At 39.6% G+C, this 27,072-nt stretch overlaps 1 protein-coding gene across 2 annotated transcripts in view; it reads left to right on the forward strand.

Moving 5' to 3' along the window:
* LOC140726749 (PC3-like endoprotease variant B) overlaps positions 1-27,072 on the forward strand; it is a 753,656-nt gene that overhangs the window by 307,118 nt on the left and 419,466 nt on the right. For both annotated transcript variants that reach the window (XM_073043532.1, XM_073043531.1), the window contains exon 5: positions 13,522-13,637. In XM_073043532.1, the coding sequence (XP_072899633.1) occupies positions 13,522-13,637 (116 nt within the window). The remainder of the gene's footprint in view (positions 1-13,521; positions 13,638-27,072) is intronic.

Genomic DNA, 27,072 nt, shown 5'->3' on the forward strand with positions numbered 1-27,072 from the left:
GATGTCTTTTAAATCCGTGCTGTCAGAGTTTCATCAAAAATGTTATAAACAAACTTTGTTGTTTAAAAGCGCGTTTGAGAGTCACCCTTCCCAATAATTCTCACCGATTGTTTAAATCTCCAATTAAAGCCCAATATTTCCTCGAGGAGCAGCATGCTGTTCCGGACTAATCAATGTATTGCCTTTTTCATCATCTCTTCTTTTTTGACAAGTTTTTCACTGTACCTGTGATAATAATAAACCAATTCCAATTTCAATTCCAGATATCAGGATTGAACCTAAGACATCGGAACTGAGAGGTGATAACTACACCACTGTTTCACCCAGTGTGGAGATTGCTTTTATTGTGTTTGGACCAGCTGAATTCCTGATAATTTGGATTGTGAAGGACTTGTCATTGAACGTCATGAGCAGTCGATGAACTATATCTTGTTGAAGATGGTCATTGCATGGGACTTTTGCCACATGAATATTACTTATGCTTGATGAAGTCTTGCTGCACATAGGCATGGATTTCCTCATTTGTTGGTAATTTGCAAATGGAATTGAAAATTGTATAATCATCAATGAACATCTCTACCTCTGTCCCTATGATGGAAGGATGGTCATTAATGAAGCAGTTGAAAATGGTTGGACCTGGGACACTACCTTAAGATCTCCAGCAGCAATAGGATACAGTTGAAATAATTGAACTCCAACAAACACAGCCATCTTCCTTTGTGCATGATATGGCCCAAAATTAGACTATCTTCTTCTTGATGCATATTGACTTGGCTTTACCAGGGCTCCGTGATGCTGTTCTTGGTCCAGTGCAGCTACTCTGCACTTATTATGAATACTCCTGAAATTAGGCAAGTGGAGAGGTGCCTCCATTTTAGAATCAAGGACTGAATATTCCATAATAATTCCATCACCTCACAACATAGATAGAATGAACAAAAATATAAATGTAATATTACTTTTACTTTGTATTCTTTGAATGCAGCAGTAATTATATTTTGGCATACAATAATCATTCTGTGAAATTGCTCACAAAGCGAAATGTTGCATAGCTCCTTCAGTAAGTAGCTGAAATATAACTCAAAAGAGTTTTCAAACTCCTGAAGATAAATAATTTAAAATTACTTTGTCTTATTTTTTCTTAGTTATTACCCCATTAATTATTTGGCTTAATGTAATATTCGCATTTAAGGATTGGAACAGCTCAATGTTATTGTTTACTTGGTTGGAGAGGAAGTTACTTGGAAGGTTCTAAATAAAATCCCTCAACGTTGCTCTTCTCATGCATGTAAAGGATGCTTTGCTTCCGTTCTGAGCTATCCTTATTCTTCTCTAAACTTAAAAACAGATTTCAGGTCATTTGTCTCATTTTTTATTAGTCAGTCCATGCTGTGCACAAATGGTTGACATTTTTGCATTCAGTATGATTGTAACTGCACTCCAAGAGCCAATCTTTGATTGTGATGCACTAAGAGATATGAAATGTGCTATATAATGCAAGTTTGTCTTTTTTTCACTTTTTTCCCTTGAGATCTTCATATCCAGCATGTTAACCTTTTGATGAGTGAGCAATTAGATACAGTAAATATTTGCCAGCTTCTAGCCAAGGGGAATCAGAAACTAACCACAGTATTCTTGTGAACAGTTTCTGATGAACCCATGGCCGAACGTTTCCTCCATCCCATCTGCAGCTGCTATTCTAACAAACCAATGCCACTTCTAGTGATCATATGGAGAGTCATCTTGTATGACCCGTCCTCCGATCAATAGGCTTCAATAGGTACATTTGATGTCAGAGAAATGTATACAATATACATCCTGAAATTCTTTTTCTTCACAAACATCCATGAAAACAGAGGAATGGCCCAAAGAATGAATGAAGGTTAAATGTTAGAACTGCAATGTCCCCCAACTCCCCCCTCCCACCCACAAGCAGCAGAAAAGCAATGACCCCCCTCCCCCACCGGCAAAAAAAACATCTGCACCCCCCCCCCCCACCAAGCACTTGAGCGTGCAGCAAAGCATCAATAAAGACACAGACTTGCAGTACCCCAAAGACTACTCGTTCACCCGGTATTTGACATATCACTGGCTCTCTCTCTCCCTAATAAGGAAAAAAAGAGATGTCCCTGTTTCACAATGAGAGGGGAGGCATAACAAAACAATTCACTGATTTATGTTGTTAAAAGTCTGTTGCGTCGTATTTTCCAAGTTTTATGCCCAAAGAACTCATGTCCCTGGGCAGACGGGCAGCAGCCAGCTCACTGCTTTTGATCTTCCATGTACTCCCATGACACATCAGGGGGCAGCACCAGCCTTGAATCAGCACATCTCTAGAGCTATAAAAATCTGGCACCCTGAAGGGGCACTAGTCTTGCAGGGTGCATCCTTGGCATATCAAAAAGCGGTCAGTCGTGAGGCCCTGAGAGCGGGTCCCATTTCCACAAAGGACTGAAGTCAGCGTGTAACTGCAGATCAGGGTCTTCAAAAGTACCTTGAAAGGGATAAAGAGAGATATCAAAGATTGAAATAAAGCTGTTTCTGAAGATGCAAGCAAAGGAGTTGCCGTTAGGTGCCATCACCCTCCTAAGCTCCAATCCAGTAATAATGTTCCAAAAACTCAAAGATCAGTAATCAATTTTTTATTTGCAACTAGCAAAACGTGCAATCTTTAAGCGGTGCAATTAAGTGCAATTAAGCAGTTTTAATCAAAGTTAAGTAGAGTTAAGTGATTTCAAATGTAATTAAACCACGTTAAGCATATCTAAGCGGTCAACAAAAGATCTGGCACCCAGCAGTCCCCAGAACTAGACTGTTCAGAACAAAGCATGAATACGTAACTTATTCCCTTTGTTTTTAACACACTCCCGCACATGTGACTAGCTACCATGATAAACGCTCAACACAGAATGCAATGCAGATAGAAAACAGATGCATGGTTCCTACACCATCTTCTCATTAATCTCTCCTGCGGCAACATATTTGGAAAAGTTAATTTATTGCCTGAGATTCATTTTCATGAATCTACCTCTGTGCTTCTATGTGGCCCTAACACTTCCAACTTGCTTTAGTATTCCCTCACAATAATTCTTTCTGACATTTTATTAACTGTATAATTTCTAACTATCGTGACCATAACAATCAAGAATTTTTCTTTCCCCCTATTATCTAGCATGAGTGCCTGAAGATTAAAAATGGTAACAAGATTTCTATGCATGCTCACACACTTCTTTTAATGATTTGTGAATGATCGCTTGAAGCTTGAAGGAAACAGTTGATTAATATAATCTTGCCAAATACAAACCATCCTGTGTCTAAGGAAATGGAGCTTATTCCCATGTATTAAAAGGATGGCAACATTTTTACATAAACAGTGAGCCAATGAGCAGTATGGATAATTTATGTTCAAATTACAGCACTAAATCATGCATTTTTTAGAGTTCTTGATGCCATGTTTAATCCAAACAGCATCCATTGTAAAACCTCTTTATGGGGACATTAAAAAGTATACTGTACATCAAATAGTCGAGCAAGTTACTTTGATGTCAATGCTATTTTGGAAATCAAGCCATTGGTTAAACTTACTTAACATTGCACAGGAGAACCCCTGTTCAAAATCTGAACAGATCTTTTCTAACAATGTCTAATTATAGTACTGATCAAGCACTTTCAGATTAATAGTTGAGTTCCTTTTTTTTTGTATAATGGTCCCACAAGTGATTGGTACCTTCTAGAAATAGTATCATAATCACAGTAAAAAAAAAAGTATTGAAAAAGAAAAGAGTCCAAAAAACCCTCTCACCATCAATCCACAGTCAACTACAATAGAGCCTGACTCCTCCAGCCTGAACATGGTGCCCTACCGCCCCTCCCCACCCCAGCACCACGGCTTAAGGCGAGCCCACACTGATGCAAGACTGCAAGCCCATATCGAATACCAGAAAAAAAGATACAACCACAAAAAATGCCTATTGAAAACTTCAGTCGATCACAATGCCCCCTAAGGAGTGCACTGGCCCTGACCATCCCACATGGTCACCACCGCTTGAGGCTCAGGCCTTGCATATACAAGATAACAAACTCATATAGAATATCAGTAAAAAAAAATACAACCACACAAAATATACATGTATATTTGAGGGTTATGAGGGCTGTACCATTCTCCATAGTGCAGGAAACATTGATTGTATACACATTGTTAACCATGAACAGTGATGTAGCCCAACATGAACCCTCCTCTCGGTAGCCAGTTACAACGTGATTGTATGTGGAATATTTTGGAAGCCAATGCCTACTGTCCTAGCAGCTGACATACAGGCTTCATTCTGTGGCAAGCCACTCTGCCATTCACACTTGAGTAGGTTCTCTGGCCTGGCCTGCTTGGTTCCCTGTTTCAGTTTCTGTCATAGAATACCTGCTACCACAGCCTCCTTTTCTGAGAAGCAGGTTGTCATTAAGCAATGTGGACAAGCTTTAACTGGGCTTGGCTGCTTGTAATATACATCTCCTGCTAAGGTGTGCACTCAGCCCCTGTGTAGTGCTGAATGCATGCAGCAGTCCTGTAAATAAACAGAGCATTTACATTCCAACCATTTTGATAAGGTTAATCATGCATGATAGTTCTCATGTCCATCTCCCTGGTCATAAAATTTAATCTCCATTTCTTTGATCCAGTTTTAAAATAAGTCAACACAGAAGAATGCAGGAATCTTCTAGGACAAACTATGATTTAAGTACTCAGATTAAGCAGGAGAGTATTCTCCATTTGCTTGTTCCAGGTATGATATGTACTCTTTAGGCACAATGTCCAAACACTCTGGTCTACATTATTTGGTGAAAGATTTCATTATGACTGGAAACACAGTCTCAGAACATTGGAACCCCATCATCAGAGGTCGAACAGAGGATCTGATGTTTTGTTAACCCTGAATCCATTGAAAGTACTTTAAAAGCAGGCTCAGCATCTTCTCTCCAGAATGTTGCGAGATTCTGAATGTGATTCGAAGAAATAAAAATTTGAACAATTACCATGGGAGGGAAAAAAACACATTTTCATTCACTGGTCCTGAGCTGTAAATATTTACAAGACTATTTTACATAGAATGAAACAATGATTGATTTAATTTATTCAAGCACAACAAATGAATGTGGATACAGTACATTATATATGTGATTTGTGGAAACCTATTATTGTCAAGCCTGTTACAGAGGAGTTTATGAATGTCATATTATTTCAATTTGATAATTCACTGAAAAAAATCAAATTGTGATAGTTTTCTTTAAATCATAACATTTTAAAGTAATTTTATACATGACATTCTCATAGCTATTTAGTTAACCAAGCCATGGTACAAAGCTAATACCATGAGAAACATAACAGAAGAAAGCAATGAAAACAACCTCTCCTGTTTCAACTACAAAAGCTGATGGAAGGATAGACAGATGTTCACTATATTCCCAGATCTGCAAAGACATAATAGATGAAGCAAAATTTCAAGGAAAATTGTTTGATATTGACAAATAACTGAGAAGAGATAAACAGAAGAGATTCCACAAATGCTGGAAATCTGGGGCAACTCACACAAAATGCTCGAGGAACTCAGCAGGTCAGGCAGCATCTATGAATGTGAATCGACAGGCAATGTTTTGGGCCAAGACCCTTCATCAGGTCTGGAAAAGAAGGGGGAGGTTCAAGAATAGAAAGGAGTTGGGAAGGGGAAGGAGGACAAGCTAGAAGGTAATAGATGAAGCCAGGTGGGTGGGAAAGGTAAAGGGCTGAAGAAGAAGGAATCTGACAGGAGAGGGGCGGAGACCATGGGAGAAAGCGAAGAAGGAGAGGCACCAGCGCGAGGGTGAAAGGCAGGTGAGGAGAAGAGTTAAGAGGCCAGAGTGGGGTATAGAAGAAGAGGGAGGGGTTCAAATCAACTGGTTCAATTTAATATCAGAGAATATATACATTATACAACCTGAAATTCTTATTCTTCACATTCAGGAAACAAGAAAACTCATAGAATGAATGATAGAAGCATAAAAACCCCAAAGCCCCCCTCAGCTTCCCATGCCAAAGCAGCTCCTACTCCCCCTCCAGCAGAAGCACTGACCCACCACCATGCAAGCAATAGCAAAAGCCCACTAAGGAGGCCTTCATCTAGAATCCATCAAAAGCTACAGTCCATAACCCAGCACTTCGGTATCTCAGACAGAGTCTCTCTCTCAATCGAGGGAGAGAGAGGACACTTCTGCAACAACGAGAGTGGAGAACAGCAACTTGCTGTTCTAATGTTACAATCTTCCATGTCTCTTTTCCAAGCCCCCATCTCAGGGACCGGGGGGATGGGAAAGGGGGGGGGGGGGAGAGAGAGAGAGAGAGAGAGAGAGAGAGAGAGAGAGAGAGAGAGAGAGAGAGAGAGAGATCTTCTTCTGTCAGCATCACTCTACTTGCTGTCTCAATGTTTCAGTCTCCCACAATACTTCAGTCAGCAAAATCAATGAGGAACTGGATCATTTAAGGGCCACTGCCCAAAGCCGTATGTCTTCCAGGCCATTCCTGGAGATAGCGAAGCTCCCAGCCACAGAGCTGATCCAAAAACTATAGTTCTTGCAAAGAACCATAGTTTGATCTGTAGATCATGGGCTCCAACAGAATCCCAAGCACCTTGAAAAGAAAAGAAGACATAAGAAAAGAAGAATAAGCTGTTTTGTGAATGAACTGAAAGAAGTTGCCTAAGTCTGCAAAAATTGCTGGAGGAGAAAAAGAAAAAAGGGGAAAAAAATGATGGAAAGAGCAATCGATGTTCATGTCATCGGGTTGGAGGTTACCAAGATGAAATATGAGGTGTTGCTGCTCCACCCTGAGAATGGCCTCATGAAGATGAGCCATGGGCCGACATATTGCAACGGGAATGGGGATAAGAATTAAAATGATTGGCTACTGGGAATTTTCATTTTTGGTGGATAGAGCGGAGGAATGCAATAAAGCAGTCCCCCAATTTACATCAGGTCTCACCGATGTAGAGGACATCACATTAGGAGCTCAGGATACAATAGACAACCCCAACAGATTCGCAGGTGAAGTGTTACCTTGCTTGGAAGAACTGTTTGGAGCCCGGAATGGAGGTGAGAGAGGAGGTGAATGGGCAGTTGCAGCATTTCTGTCACCTGCAGGGATATGTGCTAGGTGGGAAATTAGTGAGGAGGGACAAATGGACCAGGGAATCACAGAGGGACCGATTCCTATGTAAAGCGAAGAGTTAGGGGCTTTGTAAATATGTGTTTGGTGGTAGCATCCTGTTAAAGATGACGAAAGTGTGGGGAACGATGTGTTTGATGTGGAGGCTCAAAGTGTGATAGGTGAGGACAAGTGGAATCCTATCCATGGAGAGAAGAAGGGGTGAGCACGTATGTCCAGGAGATAGATAGATAGATAGATAGATACTTTATTCATCCCCATGGGGAAATTCAACATTTTTTCCAATGTCCCATACACTTGTTGTAGCAAAACTAATTACATACAATACTTAACTCAGTAAAAATATGATATGCATCTAAATCACTCTCTCAAAAAGCATTAATAATAGCTTTTAAAAAGTTCTTAAGTAGTTTACTTAAATACATTAAAGTAAATACATTAAATACATTAATCAACCCCGGCACTTTAACATATCTTACTCCTGGCGGTTGAATTTTAAAGCCTAATGGCATTGGGGAGTATTGACCTCTTCATCCTGTCTGAGGAGCATTGCATCGATAGCAACCTGTCGCTGAAACTGCTTCTCTGTCTCTGGATGGTGCTATGTAGAGGATGTTCAGGGTTTTCCATAATTGACCGTAGCCTACTCAGCGCCCTTCACTCAGCTACCGATGTTATACTCTCCAGTACTTTGCCCACGACAGAGCCCGCCTTCCTTACCAGCTTATTAAGACATGAGGCATCCCTCTTCTTAATGCTGCCTCCCCAACACGCCACCACAAAGAAGAGGGCGCTCTCCACAACTGACCTATAGAACATCTTCAGCATCTCACTACAGACATTGAATGACGCCAACCTTCTAAGGAAGTACAGTCGACTCTGTGCCTTCCTGCACAAGGCATCTGTGTTGGCAGTCCAGTCTAGCTTCTCGTCTAACTGTACTCCCAGATACTTGTAGGTCTTAACCTGCTCCACACATTCTCCATTAATGATCACTGGCTCCATATGAGGCCTAGATCTCCTAAAGATGGAGGTAATGTGTGTGAGGGCAGCATCAATGGTGGAGGAAGGGAATCCATGTTAATTGAAAAAGGAGGACATCTCTGATATCCTGCAAAGGAAAGCCATATCCCGGGAATAGATGCAACGGACATGAAGGAACTGAGAAAAAGCAATGGCATTTTTACAGGAGCGAAAAATACCCCTGAGAATCGGTAGGTCCTTTACAAGTAGTAAGTAAGAGGAAGTGTCTGAGACGAGCTGCCTGAGGTCAGTCAGCCACACTAAGGAAAGACTCCATGGAAAGTTAGCTCACACAACACACACAAAATACTGGTGGAACGCAGCGGGCCAGGCAGCATCTATAAGGAGAAGCACTGTCGACATTTTGGGCCGAGACCCTTCGTCAGGACTAACTGAAAGGAAAGAAACTAAGAGATTTGAAAGTAGATTTGAAAAGCATCTCTCCCATTTCCTGCACATCTGCCCTCACCCCATCCTCCCACCACCCCACTCGGGATAGGGTTCCCCTTGTCCTCACCTACCACCCCACCAGCCTCCAGGTCCAACGTATAATTCTCCGTAACTTCCACCACCTCCAACGGGATCCCACTACCAAGCACATCTTTCCCTACCCACCCCCCTTCTGCTTTCCACAGGGATCGCTCCCTATGCGACTCCCTTGTCCACTCGTCCCCCCATCCCTTCCCACCAATCTCCCTCCTGGCACTTATCCTTGTAAGTGGAATAAGTGCTACACCTGCCCTTACGCTTCCTCCCTCACCACCATTCAGGGCCCCAGACAGTCCTTCCAGGTGAGACGACACTTCACCTGTGAGTCGGCTGGTGTGGTATACTGTGTCCGGTGCTCCTGGTGTGGCCTTCTATATATTGGTGAGACATGACACAGACTGGGAGACCATTTCACTGAACACCTATGCTTGGTCCACCAGAGAAAGCAGGATCTCCCAGTGGCCACACATTTTAATTCCACGTCCCATTCCCATTCTGATATGTCTATCCATGGCCTCCTCTACTGTCAAGATGAAGCCACACTCAGGTTGGAGGAACAACACTTTATATACCAGCTGAGTAGCCTCCAACCTGATGGCATGAACATTGACTTCTCTAACTTCCGTTAATGCCCCTCCCCTTCTTACCCCATCCCTGACATATTTAGTTTTTTTTCTCTCTCTGCCCATCACTCTGCCTGTTCTCCATCTCCCTCTGGTGCTCCCCCTCCCCCTTTCTTTCTCCCGAGGCCTCCCGTCCCATGATCCTTTCCCTTCTCCAGCTCTGTATCACTTTCGCCAATCACCTTTCCAGCTCTTAGCTTCATCCTACCCCCTCTGGTCTTCTCCTATCATTTCACATTTCCCCCTCCCCCCACTACTTCCAAATCTCTTACTATCTTTCCTTTCGGTTAGTCCTGACGAAGGGTCTCGGCCCGAAACGTCAACAGTACTTCTTCTTATAGATGCTGCCTGGCCTGCTGTGTTCCACTAGCATTTTGTGTGTGTTGTTTGAATTTCCAGCATCTGCAGATTTCCTCGTGTTTGCTCTATGGAAAGTTAGCTTCCTTGTCCAAAAAAGCAATCTTGAAGATAACCTGAATGCGCTTGGTTGCAGTAGGTTTCTCTTTCCAACAATCCCTGGAGCACAAATTGTGGCAAATACAGTCAGTAACATTGCTGCTTTATTTTTCTAAAAATCTGTCCATAAAGAAATGCACATGCAATAAATAATAAAGTAACCTTTCCCACTACCAATGAGCACTGTATCTGGAAAATATGACTCGATCTGCAGCTGGTAAACACAATATGGTTGCATAATGTTTGAAGTTTAATTTTCTTTAATTGTTATTTTGCTACGGGTCATTGTTGCTAACCTCAAGTACATTCGATTTTGGCACAGTGATTTAAAAAAATATTATATATCTACTATTAAGTGCATGTTTGATACCTTTACTCTCCAGCCATAATTCATATGGGTTTTTCTTGAACATACAGTCAGAGACCAGCCTTGGGAATATACTAAGCTACAAAAAGCCTCTATTAGAGTTTTGGGCATAGGAGAGTAAATGGAGATTTCTTTATATTCATCAACTGCAGATTCCTAGCGTTTTCTGTTTGTGTTGCCGTTTCCTGGTGGAAAGGTGATATTTTATTTGGCTGGTGCATGATTCATGTGCATTTGGGAACATTTTTCGTTTGGAATGGAACTAAGGAAAGAATTTCTATATTTATTTTTCTGCATTCTCTATCTGAAATACTGACTGTCAAAACCACATTAGTTATTTATAATTGTGCAGCAGAAATAATTAATAACATACATGGATGATGGACGCTTATCAACAACATGTCCCCTTCCCTCCTATATCGAATATTCTTTGGTTGTTACCTGACAAACTTTTATGTTTTAATATCCACCCTCTGCCAAAAAGAAATTAGGTTTTGGGTTACAATGTGCAAACAGCTTCTTCATGAAAAGAAACCTTTTTTTCATTTATTTATTTTTTGTCTTGACACAAGTTCTTTGATCAACAATTGATGAGATAAAGTATTTGAGACCTCCATTTCAAACTCCATATGTTCTGGCTGATCATTTTCTGATTCTTAATTTGGTAACTGTTAATGACGTTTGTGCTAAACTTTGATCACATACTTTTCATCTCCAATATTATTGCTTTTCTTTCTGATGTAATGCATATCACACAATACAGCTGCTTATTGAAATTTTATAAATGCTTCAGATATAATTTCTCTTCTCACTTTTGATTTCACTGTTGAGTACCGCAGTCAGTTGTATGAAAAGAATATGTTTGTTCTGCCAATTCTTTTATTTATTAAATAACTCAAAATTATGACCATAAAGCATAAAATATATTTTAAGGTGTCTTATTTACCGTACTTAACCAAAGCAAAATGATGAAGATGTAAAAAATCTAAAATAAAATCAGAAAATGATGAAAATACTCTACATGTCAGGCAGCACCTGAGGGGAAAAAAGAAAAAGAGTTTTAGGTCAATGACCTTCTAGTGAATTTTGCATTGCCCTAAATCACAAAATTCACAACTGAGTCCAAAGCATTAAGGTTAGGATCAGTGCACTTGGTGAAAGATGAGCCACCATTCCTCAAGCTTATATGGATTTTCACCAAAGCAACCTAAGTTTGAATTTTAGGTCTGATATTTACCTGTGTTTGTTCCTGTAGTTGTTTCATCATCACATTTTCCCCCATTTAATCTTTCAGGCTTTCCAGAGTATTGTTTCTCTTTTCACAATTTTTATTTACTTCAGTCAGGTTCAAAATATTTTGTGTCACTGTTATCTCAACAGCCATATATGCTACTTGGTTTGCAATGGCATCAAGAACATTTGAGATGTAAGTCATGTAGATAGAAAAATAACAGTGCCATAATGATTTAGCTGTTTAAGTGACTTGACAAGGCTGTAGAAGATGGATTGCAATACAGATATGTATAAGGTCCTTATTGACAAAACAAAATGGCTACTGGTGTTATTTTTAAGTGTTCAGCAACTACACAGAGAAATTCTGAAGTGAAGGCAGAATAACAAGGCTCACGTGAGTGCCATGAAGTTTCACTAGTCTGATTCACGAGAAAGAGATGCTGTCTTAAGAGGAAAGATTAGCTCAGCCAGGTTTGGATTCACTGGAGCATGAAGAATAAGATGGGGTCTAATTGAAACTTGCAAACTTCTGACAGAAATAAATAGACTTGATATTCCCTGTCTGGTGGATGGAGGGAGAATAGTAGCGTCTACAAAACGTAAAATGAGGGGTCACAGTTTTGGGTTACAGGACAAGAGGCTTGGGACTTAAAGGAAGAGAAATGTGATTGCTCAGAAGGCAGTAAACCGATAGAATTCACTTCCTCTGAAGCTATGCAAACAGCCTCTGAACATATTTAACAAAGGAGAGACAACTGCTGTGACACATTAAAGACTAAGGGGAAGGAGCAGGGATATGATAACAAGATGGCTGATATCCCATGATCCTATTGAATAGCAGGATCATTGTCCATGTTCCTATATTATGTTGATGGTATTCATGAGGATCAGTAAAATACAATGAAAAATAAGCAAAGGAGTTTATGTAAAAATAGCTTTTAAAGTGAGAAATAAGGATATTTTTACTTTGATTTTGCAAAACTCATGACTGGTGACTGTATTAGGTCTTTATAACATGCTTTTGGAAGGCGTAATGGCCTCAAAACTGTGTAATGAAGATTTATCAGTTGGATACTGGAAACTGAAAGTATTAGCTGATGAAGAGAGTTTATGTATATTAGTTCTGAATACATTACCAATAAAAGAGTGATTGAATAACAGTATCACTGATTGTGAAAGGAAGTATATAATAGAAAGAGACAAACTGCTTTCCACTGACATGAAGATGCTAGGTGTTGCCAGAAAGCCTTATAATTGGAGCCAGTTCATTTACAAATTAGGAAATATTTCCTCACAGAAAGTCTGGTACAAATATGGCATGTTTCACCAAAAGCAGTGAATGTTGGCTCAATTAATAGTGTTAAATCTGAGATTTTTGCCCATCAAGATATTTAGTGATTAGAAGTAGTTAAATAGAGCATGGGTCCAAGGCCAGGAGATGAGTAGCCTGAGTTTTTTTTCTTTTTTCCTCTGTTAAGTTAGAGCATGGGGGGAAAAAGTTGATAGTTTATTTTCCTATTTTGGAGCCCTGCAGGAAATAAGAAATATATGTATGTTGATGCAAACAAAAGGTGTCTGGATTGTAATATGTGCCCCAGCCACCAAAGCCCAGAATATTCATAATAGAATTTCTTGCCAATATTGACTCAGGTGAAGAAAGCTTGTGTTTTACGAGGCAAGCATGGGTCCATATAAGTAACTTTAGTAATGAAAAGGGAATGAAAGGAAACTGAAAAATCCAATTATTTTCTGTGATCAATTGGAATTGCAATTTAGCATCATATCAGTTTTATTTTATTATAAGTCCTCAGCAATTTAAAACAGAATGACTTTGGGATGAAGGTCATTTTTTATGGAAGTACCTAAGTGGAAGCAAGTTTCAGAATCAGAATAAAATGCACACAAAACTGATCAGCATTTTCAACCATAGGTGAATTTCTACTCCAGTTTAGTCTGTTTAAAATTTAGAAATTTGATTGTGTGTGTTTGTGGAATGGAAATTTCTGGTCATTTTCAATATAACACTTTGCACCAACTCATCAAAATGTTTTAAATTTTATTTGGTAACATTAACTTTTTTATTAGATTTGACTGACAAAATAAAATACTGTAAGTGAGAGATCTTTATGTGTGGTTTCCAGATCCAGTGAAGAAAGATTTTATCCATACAGAGGTCTTCAAAGTATTGGACTCCAAAAGGGTAATAGGAAATGCACTGAAGTTCAATGACCCTTTGTGGCCTTCACAGTGGGTGTTGGTAAGCATTACAACATCGTCTATTCATTTTATTTGTTAACCCTTGAAGCACAAGTGACTTTCTGTTCCCAAGCACGATGTATGTGCAGGTAAGAGGATGATTCTACATACATTATGTGGATCTATGTTACACAAGAACTCAAATACATGTTTAAATGCGTGAATCATAATCAGGTTTATTAACACTGGCATATGACATGAAATTTGTTAACTTAGCAGCAGCAGTTCAATGCAATACATAATATGGAAAACAAAATAAATAAATAAATAAATAAATAAATAAAGTGAAAATTATGATAATAACAAATAAGTAAATCAATTACAGTATACTTTTATTGAATAGATTAAAAACCGTGTAAAAAGCAGAAATACTGTAAATTTTAAAAAGTGACGTAGTGTTGAAGGGTTCAATCTCAATTTCGGAATCGGATGACAGAGGGGAAGAAGCTGTTCCTGAATCGCTGAGTGTGTGCCTTCAGGCTTTTGTACCTCCTGTCTGTTGGTAGCAGTGAGAATAGGGCATGCCCTGGGTGCCGGAGATACTTAATAACGGACACTGCCTTTCTGAGACACCGCTCTCTGAAGATGTCCTGGGTACTTTGTAGGCTAGTACCCAAGATGGCATTGACTAGGTTTACAAACCTCTGCAGCTTCTTTTGGTCCTGTGCAGTAGCACCCCCCACCCCCATACCAGACAGTGATGCCGCCTGTCAGAATGCTCTCCATAGTACAACTCTAGAAGTTTTTGAGTGCAATTATTGACATGCCAAATCTCTTCAAACTGCTAATGAAGTATAGCCGCTGTCTTGCCTTCTTTATAACTACATTGATATGTTGGGACCAGGTAAGATCCTCAGAGATCTTGACACCCAGGAACTTGAAACTGCTCACTCTCTCCACTTCTGATCCCTCTATGAGGATCGATATCTGTTCCTTCGTCTTTCCCATCCTGAAGTCCACAATCAGCTCTTTTGTCTTACTGACGTGTAGTGCCAGGTTGTTGCTGCAGTACTACTCCACTAGTTGGCATATCTCACTCTCGTGTGCCCTCTCGTCTCCATCTGAGATTCTACCAACGATGGTTGTATCGTCAACAAATTTATAGATGGTATTTGAGCTATGCCTAGCTACACAGACATGTCTATATAGAGAGGAGAGCAGTGGGCTAAGCACACATCCCGGAGGTGCTCCAGTGTTCATTGTCAGTGAGGAAGAGATGTTATCACCAATCCGCACAGATTGTGGTCTTCCGGTTAGGAAGTTGAGGATCCAATTGCAGAGGTGCAGAGGTCCTGGTTCTGTAACTTCTCAATCAGGATTGTGGGAATAATAGTATTAAATGCTGAACTATAGTCAATGAACAGCATCCTGACATAGGTGTTTGTGTTGTCCAGGTGATCTAAAGCCATGTGGAGAGCCATTGAGATTGTGTCTGTTATTGACCCATTGTGGCAATAGGCAAATTGCAATGGGTCCAGCTCCTTGCTGAAGCAGGAGTTCAATCTAGTAATGACCAACCTCTCAAAACATTTCATCACTATCAATGTGTGTGCTGCTGGGCAATAGTCATCAAGGCAGCTCACATTATTCTTCTTTGGTACTGGTATCATTGTTGCCTTTTGGAAGCAAGAGGGAACTTCTGCCTATAGCAGTGAGAGGTTGAAAATGTGAGAATGATCAAAAGGATCAAGAAAGTATTACTTATACCTGTCACGGTCCTGACCGTTAATACCCCATTTTCTCCTAATTCCCTTTGATTTTCCATGGTTCCAACCGTTAATTCCCCATTTACTCCTAATTCCCTTTGATGGCAGAATCCACTCATTGCCAGATCGTTGTTTTAGCCAGTGTGGTAATTAACGTTCCCCAGCCACTTAGGATTGTGTATTCTAGGTTTTACTTCAGTACCGAGGTTTACCTGTGTAATTCTGTCTTTCTGTGTCAAGAAACGTTTTGTCTACTGCTTGCCTTTCTACGCTCAGTGTCAAGATAAGTTTTGCCTGCCTCCTGCTTTCCTGTTCACCCTCCTGTTCGCCGTTCAGCTCCAGCCACTCCCACACCGCCGTCTACATCCCAACTCAATCTCCGTGCCAGTGTCCTGCGTTTGGGTTCACCCCGTTCTTTGCAACAATACCAACTGATCTGCTTAACATTTGTGTAAGCAACAGCTTTTGGTTACCTCTGTCCGTTGTGATCGTACTTCCTGATTGATTAATCATAAACTATTTCTCTTTTCTTTTAATTTATTACAATCTTAAACTCTGTGATGAAACCACACAATTAAAAATCCAGGCCTCAACCTTGCTTTCCTTTAAAAAAAAGCTGCATTTTCAATTCAGTCATTATAATAATAATAATAACTAGTTTTAAACAGTACAGGAATATTATCAAGGGTCTAGCAAGAATGTAGAATGACGGGAAAAAGTATTAGTAAAGTATTGGTATTTAAGATGCTGCTGAGATGCAGCTATTTAAGGATGGTGACAATGACACTAAGACTTAAAGAGTCTCCATAGATATATTACAATTTCAGTATAAATTCCAGCATAACAAGTGAAGTATAGAAGTTCTCCAGACCATGGCTCCCCATATTCTGAGTCCCTGGTGTTTCCAACTCTGACTCCCAAATCTGGCCCAGGATACAAACCAGTTATTGACAAAACATCAAATTTAATCCATCTCATGGTCAACTGGATTCACCACATGCCACTGAAAAGACTTTGGAAGAACACATGCAATACTGCCAAACTTACATGGTTCTAGGTTATTAAATCAACACACAATGAGGACTTAGTGTACTTATCAGATGGAGAGTACAGCAAAGATACACCAAATTTCTTCCAAAAAAGGTGGGTTTGTTATATGAGGAGAACTTCAGAAGAATAGGGCTGCATTCTCTAAGAGGAAATATCATTGAAGCAAACACAATTCTTCAAGACCATTGCAGACTAGAAGCAGAGAGGATGCATTCTCTAGTCAAGGGGTCTAGCACCAAGAGTGGGCAAGGAAGGGGAATCTTTTAAGCAAATGGCAAAGGTTGTTTAGAAAGAAAATTTGGAGAAGTTTTCTCTCTAGATAGCAAAGCAGTAGATCCATGAAGCTCACTCAGGTTTAGCGAATCCTAATGCATGACAGAGCAATCTTAATGGCCCCTATTTCTATTGTTTTTATGTTATGTTCTTATGTTTTTAATTTTCCTGCTCCCATTTTAATGTACACAGTGAAATCGAACCTTTGTGCACTTGCCTCTCATGCTGATACAATTAGCTTACAATATGTGCACACCGAATTTCGTAGGTGATTTGTAGCCATTAGAATTTCTGGACTTCTGTAGCATTTGAAGACCTGGTGCTGGATTAATTTGAAAATCTGCCAAAGGAATTTCAGCTGCAATAGATATTGTTATGACTTTGAATGAACCTCATGGAGGCTGGAGCTGAAGATGTAAGAAGTCTTTATTTAGAACAACAAGCAAGCATTTAGGATGGGATGTGGTGGAAGAATGTCTCAGTAGAAACTCACTGAACTCAAAACTACATTGAGTTTTTATATTTTTTAAACACAAGGTAACAGCAAGTGATTAAATATGATTTGAGTCATCATAATTATGATAGACTTCAGTATTATGAATGTAGACATATGACTGCAAAGTATTATTTATTTACAGTAGTAACATGCCTCAACTGACAAGAAAAACTGCATATTTAAACATCTTTTTAAAGTCCAGACACTTAAATCTTTTTTTTAATCCAATGGTTTATTGAAGCAGTTATATTGAAGACTGATTTCCATTTGTATAAACTGTCCATTATCCCAAGATTCCTGAAGTATGTCACCCACTTAACAATCACTAACAGATATAGTAGTATCGTTGCACAAAAACTGAAGAATAAGTTGAAGGAATACCTAAAAATCAATTTGACTGGCAAGAAATTTGATCTTTGCATTAATGCAGATTAATATAACATCATCCAGATTGTTTTAATCTTTTGAACATCCTGACTTTATTAAGAATGACCTGTTTAACAAGTCTTGATAAACAACCAACTATAAGGGGCATTCCTGTGTTTGATATTTTAAAGCAAATACTTTTGATTAAATGCTGCAATGACAGATTTCTTATCCCAACTTCAAGCATTCTCCTTCACTTGTTCTTCACCTGATCTGCTCCATTACTGATAAAGCTCAATTTAATGCAAGCTGGGAAAGATTGCACAGTGTATGCCACTGCATATCTTAGCTTCATTATTCCTTGATACCAAATGTTTTAAGCTACGATGTGTGAGTATCAGACGATGTCACCATGACATTCAATGTTGTTAAAGAATACGAATTGAAACAATTCTGGAAGCTTTGTGTTAACCCAGTGTAGCGAACAAACCAACAACGTGAAACAACTTCAGTCAAAATCATGAATTAGTTAATAAGCATAACTCTGGAAATGAAAATTTATTTCTTGACTAAGATTTGAAAGCATAACTGTTGATATTTTTGGTTGGTCAACAATGTGTCTCAATTAGTATTAAATACTTAGCGGCCACTTTATTAGATACAGGAGGTACTTAATAAAGTGGCTAATGCACGTACATTCAGAGATTCTGCAACATGAATTGTAAATCAGATAAGGAATCACATTAGGATTATCACTAGCTCATGTGGAATGATGAAAATTTTCTGCAGCATTGATATTGGTGATAGACGCAGAGTTAGACTTGTTCTGCCTGATGTCCAGTAGTTAGCACAACTTACAAGGGAATTAATTAAAATATGCAGGGACAAGCATGATATCAGATAGAAACCAGAGCACTCAATGTCCAAATTAAAAACCGATTTCAATCTACTGCTATTTAGTCCCCAGGGGTTTTAAACTGAATGGCTGAACTTTGAGCCATGGTTAACCCTTAATCCAATGGCAGAATGAGCAGACATTTAGTTTTAAGGGCATTATTCCAGTTTAAGGGCACTTTTTATACTTATTTGGTTATTTATTTGAATAGAATAATATGACTCCTTTTTTCCACTGAGATCAAATGACTTGAAAACAAGACATCTTTTGTCTTCATTTGCTAAAGTAAACTGCAAATGCAGAACTATTTCAGATTTGAAAAAGGATCTAGTGCTTTCCCAGCACATATGAAAAATAAACTCTTCTCGGTCTTCCATCTGGGTACAGATACTGATTTTAACCGACTTTTCGATGACAAACTCTGCCATCTTCATCAGGAATGATGCCTGGGTATATCTAGTCCGATGGTATTTATACCCCCATCATCCATCCCTCCTGATTGGTTAGTCCTCATCCAATCAGGTTTCTGCTGTCCCACCTTGTTTACAATCATGTTCCAGTTCTTAGTTAGAGTGAGACCTTCATCTTTGTTAAAATTCTTTTCCTCTAGTTCTATTTCAATGGCTTCCTTCACCAGGCAGTCCCAAAAGCCATTGGCACAGCGCAGTAGTTTTGTGCTGTCAAAGATTTACAAATTGGATTTCAACAGGAGAAAGTGAAAAGATTTTGATCAACAGCAACCACTTTTACAGCCTATTGGATAAACAATTCATCTTCATTGAAACTGACTTTGAAAGTGGAGTATGATAAACATAAAGGACTATTACTGTATGTGCTTTCAGCTTATGTGACCAGGAATATTAGCTAAATACAGTACTGTGCAAAAGTTTTAGCACACATATACGTAGCTGAGGTGCCTAAGACATTTGCATAATGCTTTAGTAATTTCATATACTGCACTGTACTGCTGCTGAAAAAACAAATTAAAAAAAATTTCCTGACATATGTGAGTGAAATTTACCACCAGATTTACGAACTTGCTCTCTGCTCCACATTGACAAATACAGTACTGGGCAAAATTCTTAGGCTCTCTAGCTATATGCATATGCCTAACACTGTTGCACACTACTGTATAAGTATGACAAATGAACACTTCACAAAAAATATATGGAAAGTCTTCTACATTGCAAAGAAGGGAAAGGAAAGCCTATGGCAATTATTACAATACACATTGTAAATTGATAATAGAAGTGAATGATTTGCTGGGAACATTTTCTGCACATATCATGTGCAGATGAATAAGTTGCTTGGATGACTGACTTGAATATGACAAATTTAATTACATTTTCTTGTATTAACAACCAGCAAGGACAGAGAATGTTTGTACTAAATTTTAAACATTTCTGAATATTTACAATTGGTCTAAAATATATTGTTATGTGGTGAAGCATGCTTTAAACTTCTGTAATACACTTTTTTATTTATAAAGAGGGATTTTGCCAATTCTAAACAATGTTATTCAATTGTTCTGATATTATTGAGGCATTATTTGAATGCTAATTAATTATTTTTAAAAATATGCACTCAGTGGCCACTTTATTAAATATGCTTGCATACCTACTCGTTAATCAAAATATATAATCAGCCAATTATGTGGAAGCAATTCAATATATAAAAGCATGCAGACATGGTCAAGAGGTTCACCTATTATTCAGAATAAACATCAGAATGGGAAAGAAATGTGATCTAAGTGATTTTGAGCATGTATAGTTGTTGGTGCCAGACAGGGTAGTTTGAGTATCTCAGTAACTGTTGATCTCCTGGGAACAACAGTCTCTAGAGTTTACAGAGAATGGTAAAAGAAATCCAGTGAGCAGAAGTTCTGTATATGAAAACGCCTTGTTAATGAGAGAGGTCAAAGGAGTATGGCCAGACTGGATCAAGATGACAGTAGCTCAAATAACAATGCACTATAGTAGTGTGAAGAGGAGCATCTTCGAACACACAATGCATTGAACCCTGAAGTGGATGTGGTACAGCAGCAGAAGACCTTGAATATACACTCAGCGGCCACTTTATTAGGTACATGGTTACCTAATAAAATGACAACTGTGTATGTACAGTCGGCCCTCCTTTTCCGTGAGTTCCACATGCACAAATTCAACCAACCGCAAATCAAGAAAACCCGGAAGAGCTCTTCCAGCACTCGTAGTTCGAGCATTGTTTGCCTCACAGCTCGTCGTTCACTTTGTTCCTGTGAAAAAATGGCTCCTAAAAAGCATCCTTATTCCCTAAGCAGGACGGTGTAACAACTACTGTACAGGTATGAAAAGTTTTACTCGTTATTTGATTATTGTTCACTTCACGTCTCGTTCATTTGCTGCTTGTGTTGTGAGCAAGAGGAACATGTACAAATCTTTTTTCTTGTCAATATTCCCAAAACATTACAGTGTAACAACTATGTACATAGCATTTACATTGTATTAGGCATTATAAGTAATCTAGAGATGATTTAAAGTATACGGGAGGATGTGCGTAGGTTATATGCAAATACTACGCCATTTTATATAAAGGACTTGAGCATCCACATTTTTTGGTATCGGCAGGAGGTCCAGAACCAATCCCTGCAGGTAAGAAGGGCCGACTGCAGTCAGTTTGGGAAATACACATTGTTTGTATTAATTTAATTGGCCAGCCAGCCAGCATTGATACAGCAGTTTTTAGCTAGGTTCAAGCCATTGGGAAAATGGCCATTTGGCTAGAAATGTTGTTTAAATTCAGGTCAGGTTGAGTCACAAATGCAGGTGCTCAAAATAATAATATTTTTGCTGGAAATATCCCCATCCCTGCATGATTTCAGATTTACAGGCACCCTGGATTGCTTCTGAGTTACCCAGCATCCAGCTGAAGAACCTCCCTTCTTCTTAGACAATCTCTCAAGATTGAGGATGTTTTACTTTGAGTGCTTGTTTGAGTTCAGAAGACACTATTGAGGCCAATGTAGAAACGGCAGATTCTTTCACCAATGGGGTAGATGGTAACTGACTGATTAGATGTTCACTAGTTTGTGGATGATGCATTGCTTGAAACTTTTTACCTGCCTGTTTGGTAATTTATTTCCATGACAAAGCTCAGACTGGAACTTCTGTTTTGGGAATCTAGTGTTCGACATGCAAGTGACATGACCTGCCCAATCTGGATGACTCAGTGTAACTAAGATTTCAATACTGGGATAGTTGACCTGGGAGATGTTGTTATGCTGGTCCTTTTGGTAAATTTTGAGGTTTTTGCATTCAGTACTAGTGGCATTCACAGTAATTTGTAGGAAACAATGGAGTTCTGCTGCCTAGTAAACTATGAGTTTTTGTGTCAGGTCTTCATCTTCAAACGCATTTTTAACCAAAGGCTCCACTGATACATTGAACATCACCCATGCCTGCCTTTGATGAAGGGTAGCTCCTGAGATACAAGTGGTCCACAATATCCAGGGTCTTTTTCTTCTGGATATTCATTACAAGGTCCATCTTCTGTATGTTTCTGTGAACATGTCATTTTGGACTTGGAGCTGGGCCTCTGAGAATGCTCAAAGTTAAGATTATCCATACACAGCTGTGTGAGGTTGGGGTTAGTTGGTTCTGGAGGTTGACCTGCTTTTCATTTGTTCTAAGTATTACCTCCACTCCCACAGAAAGCTTGTTGTGGAAGAGAGATAGAAAGAAAAATTGAGAAATTATTGGGACAAAGACACTGCCTTGTATGATACTGATTTTCACTGAGAAAGGCTCTGTTCGAGGCTGATTGATGAGCTTCAAGCTTGCAAGCTGTCAAAAAGCAAGTTTAAGGCAGAAGAAAAATTTAAGGAAGGTGTTGCACAAGCACTGCAAAATGATGAAATTAAAGGCTTTGATGACATCAAAAGAAGACCATGTGTTTTTTTATATAGGAGTTACTGCCAGGTAAAGATCGTGTTTGGTGGGTCTCTGCATAAACAGAATCCAAACTTATTTGGGGAGCAGCTCTTTCACTAGTGAGAGGATGCTGGAAACGACCTTCCTGATGCTGGGTAGCACTGGGATGTCCTTCTGTAAATACCACAATCAAACTTATCTCCTTTCTTTATGATGGTTGCAACAATGCCATAACGATGTGCCCTGGAATATTCTTTTCCCAGATTTGGCGAATGATATAGAAGGGTGAAGGGAGTTCTTTTGCAGGCAAAAGTCCATATATCTGCAATGCTCAGCAGAAGATTAGAAGAATAAAGAGTCACACTCCTGGCCAATACCGGGAACACGGAACTGAGGGCATGCATACAGTGGAACAATTTTTTTTGTCTTGCCTGTAGATGCATGGTCACCATTAATTCCCAATTTTACAACTACACAAATGGAATCACATGCTTAAGTAATAAGCTCTAATAACTTACCTGACAGCAACCTATTTTACTTCCTACTTAACATTCATATGCATCTATTCCAAGCCTCACATTCACATCTCAGAGTTAATTGTACTGCCACCTATTCAGTCACAGCAAACACCAATTTACTTCCCTCTGCCTTGCAGGAATAAGTGGTACATAATCAATGCTTGTAGCAGCTCACCAGCTTGGAATTGATTGTGTTGGACAGCACTGAATGATGGCTGCCAATTGTCCTTGACACCCTCATAAGCTGCTGCAGTGCTGGTGGTAAAGTTTTGTTGTTATTGTAGGGAACTGCAGGATTTTGATGCAGCAACAATGGAGGCATTTAGATATATTTCCAAGGCCAGGTAATTTGCACTTTGGTGGCAAACTTGGAGGAGTTGGTGCTACAATATGGTTGTCCTCCCAATGGGGTATGATCAATGGATTTCCACAGGCTGCAAGAGAAATTTTGGTAAACTACTGTGGTGCTTTCTGCCAGACTGTATACACTGCAGTCACAGAGAGCTGGGTGGCAGAAGCATTACCTGTTTAGGGTGAGGGGTGGAGTGGTAATTAAATAAGTTCATTTGCCATCAGTGATGTGGAGTTAAATGTTGACCGAGCTGTATTCATACTTGGCATTGCCTTCTAGATGGTGAGGTTTTTTTGGTATTAATAAGCGAGTTACTTTCTGTAGGATACTAAAATTCTGACCTGTTCTTAAATCAAATCAAGTCGCTTTTTATTGTCATTTCGACCATAAACTGCTGGTACAGTACACAGTAAAAATTAAACAACGTTCCTCTAGGACCCTGGTGCTACATGAAACAACATAAAACTACACTAAACTATGTGAGACAACTCAAGGCTACACTAAACTACGTAAAACAACACAAAAACTACACCAGACTACAGACACAGTGCAAGGCAGTACAATAATAAATAAATAAATAAACAAGACAATAGGCACAGTAGAGGACAAATTTCAATATAATAATAAATGATGTAGATGTCAGTCTAGAATCACAAGTAAAATACAGGTACATTTGGAGTCAATGATGGCTTCTTAAGATGAGGCTGTTTGGAAACTTGATGACTCACTTTGGGAAGTCTGATCACCTGGCTGTACTTCTACTCCCTGAGCATAGGCAGAGACTGAAGACTGCAGCACCAGTAGTGAGGACCAAGAAGGTATGGACAAGGGAAGCTCAAGAGTGCCTACAAGACTGCTTCGAATTGGTGGACTGGACTGTATTCAGCGATTCATCTTCAAACCTTGATGAGTATGCTACAGTTGTTACCGACTTCATTAAAACCTGTGTGGATGAGTGTGTGCCTACAAAGGCTTACTGTACATTCCCAAACCAAAAGCCGTGGATGAACCAGGAGGTATGTCGTCTGCTGTAGACTAGATCTCTGTCATTCAAGTCTGGCAACTCAGGCCGGTACCGGAAATTTAGGTATGATTTGCAGAGGGCTATTTCAACAGCGTAGAGGCAATTTGAACGAGGTTGGAGGCAACATTGGAAGCATGGCAACTCTGGCAAGGTTTGCAAGACATTACTTTCTACAAAGCAAAACCCAATAGCATGAATGGCAGCGATGCTTCACTACCAGATGAACACAACACCTTCTATGTCCACTTTGAGAGGGAGAACACAACTACAGCTGTGAAGATCCCTGTTGCACCTGATGACCCTGTGATCTCTGTCTCATAGGCCGATGTTAGGCTGCCTTTAAAGAGAGTGAACCCTTGCAAGGCAGGAGATCCTGATGGAGTACCTGGTAAGGCTCTGAAAACCTGTGCCAACCAACTGGCGGGAGTTTTCAAGGACATTTTCACCTCTCCTGCTATGGGTGGAAGTTCCCACTTGCTTCAAAAAGGCAACAATTATACCAGTGCCTAAGAAGAATAACGTGAGCTGCCTTAATGACTATCGCCCAGCAGCACTCACATCTACAGTGATGAAGTGCTTTGAGAGATTGGTCATGACTGGACTGAACTCCTGCCTCAGCAAGGACCTGGACTATTGTAATTTGCCTATCATCACAATAGGTCAATGGCAGGTACAATCTCAATGGCTCACCACTGGGCTTTAGACCACCTTGACAACACAAACACCCATGTCAGGATGCTGTTCATTGATTATAACTCAGCATTTAATACTATCATTCCCACAATCCTGATTGAGAAGTTGCAGAACCTGGGCCTCTGCACCTCCCTCTGCAATTGGATCCTCCTAACCAGAAGACCACAATCTGTGCGGATTGGTGATAACATCTCCTCCTCGCTGATGATCAACACAGGCGCACCTCAGGGGTGTGTGCTTAGCCCACTGCTCTACTCTCTGTATACACATGACTGTGTGGCTGCACATAGCTCAAATACCATCTATAAATTTGCTAACAACACAACCATTGTTGGTAGAACTTCAGCTGGTGACGAGAGAGCGTACAGGAGTGAGATTTGTTAACTAGTGGAGTGGTGTTGCAGCAACAACCTGGCACTTAATGTCAGTAAGACAAAAGAGCTAATTGTGAACTTCTGGAAGGGTAAGATGAAGGAACACATACCAATCCTCATCGAGAGATCAGAAGTGCAGAGAGTGATCAGTTTCAAGTTCCTGGGTGTTAAGATCTCTGAGGATCTAACCTGGTCCCAACATATCAATGTAGTTATAAAGAAAGCAAGACAGTATCTATACTTCATTAGGAGTTTGAAGAGATTTGGTAAGTCAACAAATACACTTTAAAACTTCTATAGATGTAGCGTGGAGTGCATTCTGACAGTCTGCATCACTGTCTGGTATGGGAAGGGGTGGTGGTGGCTACTGCACAGGACCAAAAGAAGCTGCAGAAGATTGTAAATTTAGTTGGCTCCATCCTGGGTACTAGCCTACAAAGTACCCAGGCCATCTTCAAAGAGCAATATCTCAGAAAGGTAGCGTCCAGCACCCAGACCATGCCCTTTTCTTGCTGTTGCAATCAGGTAGGAGGTACAGAAACCTGAAGGTACACATTCGGCGATTCAAGAACAGCTTCTTCCCCTCTGCCATCCGATTCCTAAATGGGCATTGAACCCTTGGACACTACCTCACTTCATTACTATGTAGTATTTCTGTTTTTTCAACAATTTTTAATCTATTCAATATACGTATGCTGTAATTTATTTATTTATTATAATTTTTATTATTATTATTTTATTTTGTGTTTTTTTCTTCTATATTATGTATTGCATTGTTCTGCTGTGGCAAGTTAACAAATTTCACGTCACATTCCAGTGATAATAAACCTGATTTTGAATTCTGAATTCTGAATATAATTTTCCAGTTTCAAGGGGAAAAAGGAAGATTTGATGGAGATGCCATTTCTGGGCACTCGAAGGACATGAAAAGCAATTAACACTGCAAAATCAAAGCCTGACTGTTGCACAGATGGTTCTGCATGTCAGCAAGGATTCCTTCAATCTCTGAGCCATGTTAATACTGCATAAGCTCCTCATTTGAGTCCATTGCCCAATAACTGGTCTTTTACATTATATGATCTAGATATGGTCTTTTCCATCATATCTAGAGAGCTCTTCACATTATGTCCTTTCCTCCTTTTCCTTTACTCTTATTTTCACTCTGTTTTTATGAGAACATAAGGAATATGAGCAGGTTAAACCAAAAGGTCTCTCAAGACTGCTTTACCTTTCAACACTAATATGGACTAAACATTAAATACCTGTCCATGCTGTATCTACCCCGATTCTTTTCATATCCAGAAATCTATTGATGTCTCTTCAAACATAGTCATTGACCAAGACACCACAGCCCTCAAGAGTATAAAATTCCAAAGATTCATCATTCAGTGATGAAATTTCTCTTAATTAGTGTCCTAAAGAGCCCTTCAGTATTTTAAGATCGTGACCGAAAGACCTCATAGCCATGGAAACATCTTAGCATCATCAAGCCAGGATGAAGAATGGTTGTAGTTGGGAGCTAAATGTCCAAAGTTACACGATGTATTGGAGGGATAGGAAGGTAGGCAGTGTGGCTCTGTTGGCAAAGAATGGCATCATATCAGTGGAAGATATTGAATCCTTATGGGTTGAGTTAAGAAACCGCAAGGGTGAAAGGACCCTGATGGCAGTAATATACAGATCTCCCAACAGTAGCTGGGATGTGGACCACAGATTACAACAGGAAATAGTAAAAGCATGTCAAAAGGGCAATGTTATGATAGTCAAGGGAGATTTCTATG

The sequence above is a fragment of the Hemitrygon akajei genome, chromosome 4, assembly GCF_048418815.1.
Source record: "Hemitrygon akajei chromosome 4, sHemAka1.3, whole genome shotgun sequence".
Taxonomy (NCBI): Eukaryota; Metazoa; Chordata; class Chondrichthyes; order Myliobatiformes; family Dasyatidae; genus Hemitrygon; species Hemitrygon akajei.